At 45.4% G+C, this 6,464-nt stretch overlaps 1 protein-coding gene across 1 annotated transcript; it reads left to right on the top strand.

The window, feature by feature from the left end:
- Window positions 1-2,424: 2,424 nt before the first annotated feature.
- Window positions 2,425-5,990, top strand: LOC149365071 (dynein light chain 1, cytoplasmic). The gene is made up of 2 exons (XM_089575149.1): window positions 2,425-2,583; window positions 5,423-5,990. Exon 2 carries the CDS (start codon window positions 5,424-5,426, stop codon window positions 5,691-5,693), a length of 270 nt encoding a protein of 89 aa, XP_089431275.1. The 5' UTR covers window positions 2,425-2,583; window position 5,423; the 3' UTR covers window positions 5,694-5,990.
- The last annotated feature ends 474 nt before the right edge of the window (window positions 5,991-6,464 follow it).

Here is a 6,464-nt window from a genome sequence, read left to right as displayed (position 1 = left end):
CAAACAAGAACACAAATATATTATCTGCTGCACAAGAAACACACGCAGAGCCTAGTGACACTTCGACACAGCGGTATTCTCGCTATAAAAGTGACAATCAAATACACTAACGTACACAGGCGCCCGGAGTCGGCGTCTGCCGGTGTAGGTCGGGTGGTTGAGGTAGGGAGAGGCCTCCAGAGCTGCACAGCCATGGTAGCAGTAACTCAATGAGTGGAGACCAGTGCGGCCAAACGTAAACCGGAGGCCACCGAATTCTGACGATTACGCTGCATAGCCCAGCAAACCACAAACCTCCCAGAAACGTCCGGATTAAGTCGAAACATCTACGTACCGAGGCATAATCTCTGATACGTCTTATTTACGAACCTTTTTTCGTGGAAAAGCTGCAGACGTACCCACGATATTATATGCCTTAACCTAGACTCTTGGTAAATATCACTTGTGATGTCCTGGGAATGGAAACACGTTATAATTAAAGAATTCCACATTTTTCAATCATTCGATATTTGGTCTTGCCTTGCTGCATTTAAAGTTGGAAATTTCTGTTGACTACAAATTCGTGGCATTACCAGCGCTGCCTGTATTTTTGTGCGTGTGTTCGTACTCGCTTCACGGCAACATTATCCTGCCTAGAAAGAAAAATTATTGGAAGTAGTAAAGGCAAATCTGAATGCACATCCATCAGGTTTCTGACTCAACTGGACAGAGGTGGTTCAAAATGCCAGTCACTTTGGTCAGGATTTGCATTGTTATTTCGGCACTATTCTTACTTTCAATTTATACCTTGCACTGCAGCCAAAGCAAGCTACCTCAGCTTGCTTAAAAAAAAATCAGCAGCCAGGACTGTAACAACCTTTTTTTTTTCCTGATTAAGCATGTTTTAATCAACTTATCCAACTATTTAAAGTATAAAAATTGGTTCAATTTAGTTTTTACAAACAGTGTACTAGGTCTGGGATTTTTGCGAGTTCGTGTGCCATTTTGATGAGGGTTATATTGAATAAGAAGGGGGAGAGGACCGATCCTTGCGGCGCTCCTCTGTCTCCTGATCTTAAGGTGTCGGACTTGATTGCGCCAATTTGGATTTTAGCCGTTATTTCGGAGAGAAAGTCCTTGATGTAGTTATAGTTCTTTCACCTACATTCAACGGTGAAAGGGATTCTAGGATTGCTTGTGTTTGACGTCATCAAATGCTTTGGTTAAGTCTGCAGCTAGGATTGCCCCGGTGCTCCTTTCTTGCTCCTGAGATGGGACTTCGTTTGCTAGTCTGAGCATCGTATCCTTTGTTGATAAATGTTGTCTAAAGCAGGCTTTTTGCATAGGAAAACTGGTGCAGCACGTCATACTAGACAGACTCCAGTCCTACATGCAAAAAAAAGATTTTATATCCAAACACTATGTTTCAGCGTTGGAGCTAAAAGACCAACATGATTCGAACAAGCCGCCGCAGCCTTGCGTCGCAACGCAAACCCCGCTGCGCCGCAACGCAAACCCCGCTGCGCCGCAACGTTGGCGCCGCACTCCCTGTGGCTCACTGTGGCTCCTTTCAAAACCAGCGCCTCTCGCGGTTCCACGATGAGCAGCGCTGGCAGCGCCACGAACGGCACGTGATTTGACGCGTCCATACATGGAGGAAGGAAAGAACGAGCGTCCATACATCTAGTAACGTTGGTCCATACATACCTTAAGTCTCTGTATGAGCTTTCCTAAAAAAAGCTCTTCTAGGGACTTTAACAGCTTTAACATACCTGTACAGTGCACTCACTGTAATACCTGACAGGCAGCCTGATGATGATGAGAGTTGCAGAGCGCCTCCTCATGGAGAGAGAACGTTTCAAGAATTGTATTCGTCCGCTTTTCGTCATCAGGCGCCACTCAGATATTTTGTAAATAGTGTACAAAGCTCTTCCCTTTCCTTTCTTGCAATCACTCCCCTTTATACTCTCCTCACTATCCTCTCTCTTTCCCTTTCATTTCCGCCAGTTGCAGCTCGGGTGCGTAAGCGGCCGGCAACGCTCTTTTGCTTCACCTTTTTTTATTTTCTTATTTTTAAAAATAAACCGCTGTCACCGCCTCTCAGATGGCACTTTCCCCCACATATCGGCTGTACTCGGAAGGCATTGGAAAAATAGAGGGCTGCTCTGGCTTTACTGAAACTACAGCAAAATGTATTCAAAGCGACGTGAGTAAAATAAAAGTTCACATTTTTCGTTTATTAACAGAAGTTAACAATATATTTTTTTGGTTTCTGACGCATCAAAAAGATATTTTCTTTCTCGATAAGCGGTGAAGCATCAAAAACGAAACAAGAACTCCAGCAAACTCCATAGCCGCAAGGCCTTCTGGGTTGATAGAAGTCCGGGCAGAAGTCCAGCTGCAAACCAATCGGGAGGCCGCTCTCTCATTCTGTGGCCCAATCAGGGATCCCCGTAGGAAATAGGACGTGCACATTGCTTCGAGACTCTGTGTTCGAAGGAGCTTGGCGTTTACCGGCGGTCGGAAGCTGTGCAAGTTGCTTGCTAGACGCTTCAAGTTCGAAAAGCCTATCTTCACGCCTGCGTGAAAGAAAAACGACGCCAGGTGAGTTGATGTTGCAGTTTCTGTTTAGCTCTATTCACTGATTCGCAAAGGAAGAAGACCGGCAGCGCATTCGCTTCGTCGAGCCGACGTGTGCCTCAATACAACGTGAGGTCGTCTGACCCTGAACTTCAGTATGTTCTCATCACCGTGCGCTTATGCTATGACTTAATTCTGAGAGGAAGTATATACACTATCTACTGGTTGCGTGGTTTAAGTCATATGTAGGCCTTTTTCGTGCAGTGACGCGTTGTTCCTGACACGTACTGACGTCGCTCGCCTTAGCCGGCGTTTTCGTTGACAAACCTCAGCTGCTGGTATGCTAGCTGCCTTTGTAATAAAATGAAGTCGGTGCCCATTGCATTCCGTTTTTGTTTATGGTTGCGGTTGATTCGCCGCAGATGCAGCCACGATGCGCTAACGCGGGTGTTGCGTAGGTATTGTGGTGGTGTGTGTGGCCATGTAAGGAGAGGGCGTGCTGTGCGCCGAGCTGTAACTGGCGCCAGGAGTTGTAGATGGAGATCTACTCCTGCTGGCGAAGATATTTCGCTACCTGGCATCGCCTATTCTAGCTCTGCCTGGTCGCACCGATACGCTTGGCAGGCCTATTTGCACGTCCTGACTAGCGTCTTGAGCGGCATCATCTAACGAATCGAGACGCCTCTTTGCGTTGAGCCCGCATTCCTTGCCATCTCACGCATGCGATGGTGCTTACGCGGCAAAAGGGCCGTCGGCCACTGTTCGGGTGATCTTTTTTGTCTCGAGACTCCGAAGCTCCCTGTGAAGTTCGGGACGCGTGACGGGCAGTGTTGCCTGCATCCTTGTGCTGCGTCCATTAGTTATTTTTTTTTTTACGGTTTAATTGCTCCCAGAGTAATACAAATAATAGTTATTCAAATTTTTCAGTTTTATTTTGCTGCAGCGAAGTGTAGCAGAAATACGCTCCCGCCAAATTTCCGGTGCTTTATTGAATTTTTCACGGAGCTGATTTATTCTCTTCAGGATTATCCAGTGCGGTGAAGTTGATTTCTACAAGGTGCACGCCAAGATCCGCAGAAAAAAGTGCCACCTTCTTGAATTATGCAGCTTTTGTTGGGTCTCATATGTGTTGGCCGCGTCGTGACTAATGCTGCTTTCAAGGTTTCAGTTACATTTTTTTTTACTAATTTTTATATGAAGTGGAAGTGTTTGCAAAAAAAAAGCTGGCAAAAACGAATTAACTGCAGGCAGTCATAGATAGAAATCGTAAAGATTTTTTGCGTACCATTTGCTAGTCTGCCTGCATGTGACGCTGCATATTTTTCAGATTTCAGTACATCCTGCTGGTTATGTTTCTCTATATAGTTCGTCTTTTGTAATGAGCATTTAGTAGTGACCAAGTCACATTACGAATGTGGGCTGAAGTGTCCAAGGGGCTTCTCTGATTTAAGCCTTGTGAGAATCATGTCCTTGCATCGATGCAAATAGCATTTGTTCATTGTTGCAGCGCTGGAAAATCTCTTGGCTGTTTGTGCATTTGTTTCTACAATTGCATTTTTTTTCTACAGCTGAGCACAAAGGATCACGTCATTAAAAATAGCAAAAATGGAATGGTGCACTCACTCGTGATTGACTGAGCACTGGCAGTTTTGCATAAAAACCCCTGTCCAAGGGTCATTTGAGGTCTAAATAAATAAATAAATAAATACTAACAATGTAGCTCCCCTCTTGAAGGACATGCTGCCAAGCTGTTTGGTGTATTCCTGTGCTGTCAAGCTGCCCCGTCAATTTGTCACCAACACCATACAATATTAAGTTTGCTAATTGGAGAATAAAAAAACCTTCGCAAACAAAACTGTAGCATTGAGTGGTCTTAAGTAACTGTAGCCACTTGACTTCTGTTTCATACCCCTGTCAGATGGGTACTGGAAAGGCCTTTGAGAATCAGGTCCTTATATCCAAAGGCGTTGAGTGCAGCTACGCGGTACAAATGTTGCGCCTTTGCCGCTAGGGGCCTCGGAGGCGAGCGGCCTTCAAGAACCTGCGATCACAGTGCCGTCAAACGTCAAAAAATGAAAGCAAAAAAGAAAATATAGATGCAGCCAAAAGTGTTCGAAAAAATGTTTTAAAGATATGAAAGCTTTGCCTGGTTTTGCTTTTTTCATGGGGGTTTATATTTTATGCCAAGGTTTTAAGACGGTAAAAGTGTTGCAGCAACACAGAGTGCCCCTGGTGGCCAAGGCAACACACAAAGCCTGCTGCTGCTGATGAGATTAGCTGTTGCAGTTCTTTTAAGGGAGCAGTCAGAATAAAAAAATTGTCTGAGCTCAACAAATGAACAGAATACCCACTTCAATTTTAAAACTCACTTTAGCTGCTTTAAACACAGCAGCGGGTTCTAAGCCTCAGTGTCTGTTTCACCTTTGGGCTGCCCAGTGTAGCTGCGTCACTGCTCCTTTCAGTCCTTTTGTGAAAAGAGGTTCTGTTGTTGAGAAGGCACGCGAGGAATGCCGTGTGACGGGTATTAAACACCTTTGGTTTTTGCCCTTCATAGTATGCTGTGGCGAGTAGTATATTCTTTTCTCTTGTTTAAATTGTATGTTAACTAGTTCTTCCCAAACCATGTGGCAGTTTGTCACTGTGGTAGCCCTGGAACTCCATTGTTCTGCTCTGTACTGCTCCATTGCTCTTTAGTGCATTCAAAAGCCTTGGGAACTATGCCAGATTTCTACCACTTGGTCTGGTGGTGGCTTGAGTGACTTTTCTTCTAGAAGCCTGAAGCTTTCACTTGGGAGGTGCTGGCTGCCCCCTTTTCTCAAACTTGTTGTTTACAACACTTTTTTTTTTTCTCTTACTGGCGCAGGATGACTGAGAAAAAGGCAGTGATCAAGAATGCTGACATGTCCGAGGAGATGCAGCAGGACGCTGTGGATGTGGCCACACAGGCCCTGGAGAAGTACAACATTGAGAAGGACATTGCTGCCTACATTAAGAAGGAGTTCGACAAGAAGTACAACCCCACTTGGCACTGCATCGTTGGGCGCAACTTCGGCTCCTATGTGACCCATGAGACGAAGCACTTCATTTACTTCTACCTGGGCCAGGTGGCCATTCTGCTTTTCAAGTCTGGCTGAGTCAGCAATGGGTGGAAGTGGAAGCCGGCAGGGAAGGGAGGCTCAAGAAGGGATGACAGGACTGGATGCATCAGGGACTTGAAGGCAGCTTTGCTGCCTGTGGCCTTGTCGCGTGCTACCGAAGCTGGTGCTTTTGTCATGGGAGCAAGAGATGTTGACCGGTCTTTTCTGAGGAGGGGTTGTCACTGGCAGTTGGCCACTGTCACTACAGCAGCTTGACTCTTTTCTCTCATAATGTAACACAGCTATTATGGTCTTCTGTGCCGCACAAAGAAAATGAAATTGTCCTGTCCCTGACCCAGTCTAATGTCCCTGTAGACTGCTTTGCTGTCTCTTTTGCCCGCCTTGTACACTTTGCGACCACAGTATGGCTGCGCTCAACAGCTCACCTGTCCTTCCTTTCCCTCCGTTCTGACATTCAGACCTGTGCTAGCCACCAAGGCTACGATCATTTCTTTTTCATGTGTTTCTTACTTAGAAAGTGAGAACAGTTCATGCAAAATATTTCATTTTGTTGGTTGTTACATACAGAGAACATGTACTGCTGTGGTCAAGCGTTCATCACTTTTCCTTCTCTCTCTCTCTCCTACTCTTGTATAGCAGCTTACACAAAATGAGTGCGTGAGTGTGTGTGTGTGTGTATATGGCATAATAAATTTACTTCGCGAGTTTTTGTTCTAAATTGCGTTCTGATGCCTCAAACTTCCATTGCAAACCGCACAATGTGGTGGTATTTGGTTGTGCAAATCCGAAGTAGTATTAGCTTTTACC

The sequence above is a fragment of the Amblyomma mixtum genome, chromosome 2, assembly GCF_055824585.1.
Source record: "Amblyomma mixtum isolate Tamu chromosome 2, ASM5582458v1, whole genome shotgun sequence".
Classification (NCBI taxonomy): domain Eukaryota; kingdom Metazoa; phylum Arthropoda; class Arachnida; order Ixodida; family Ixodidae; genus Amblyomma; species Amblyomma mixtum.
The sequence above is the reverse complement of the archived record's forward strand: the minus strand, read 5'-3'. Positions and strand labels throughout refer to the sequence as shown.

Excerpts from the sequence above, each read along its gene's own strand:
- LOC149365071 (XM_089575149.1), top strand. The coding sequence starts at position 5,424 with ATGACTGAGAAAAAGGCAGTGATCAAGAATGCTGACATGTCCGAGGAG.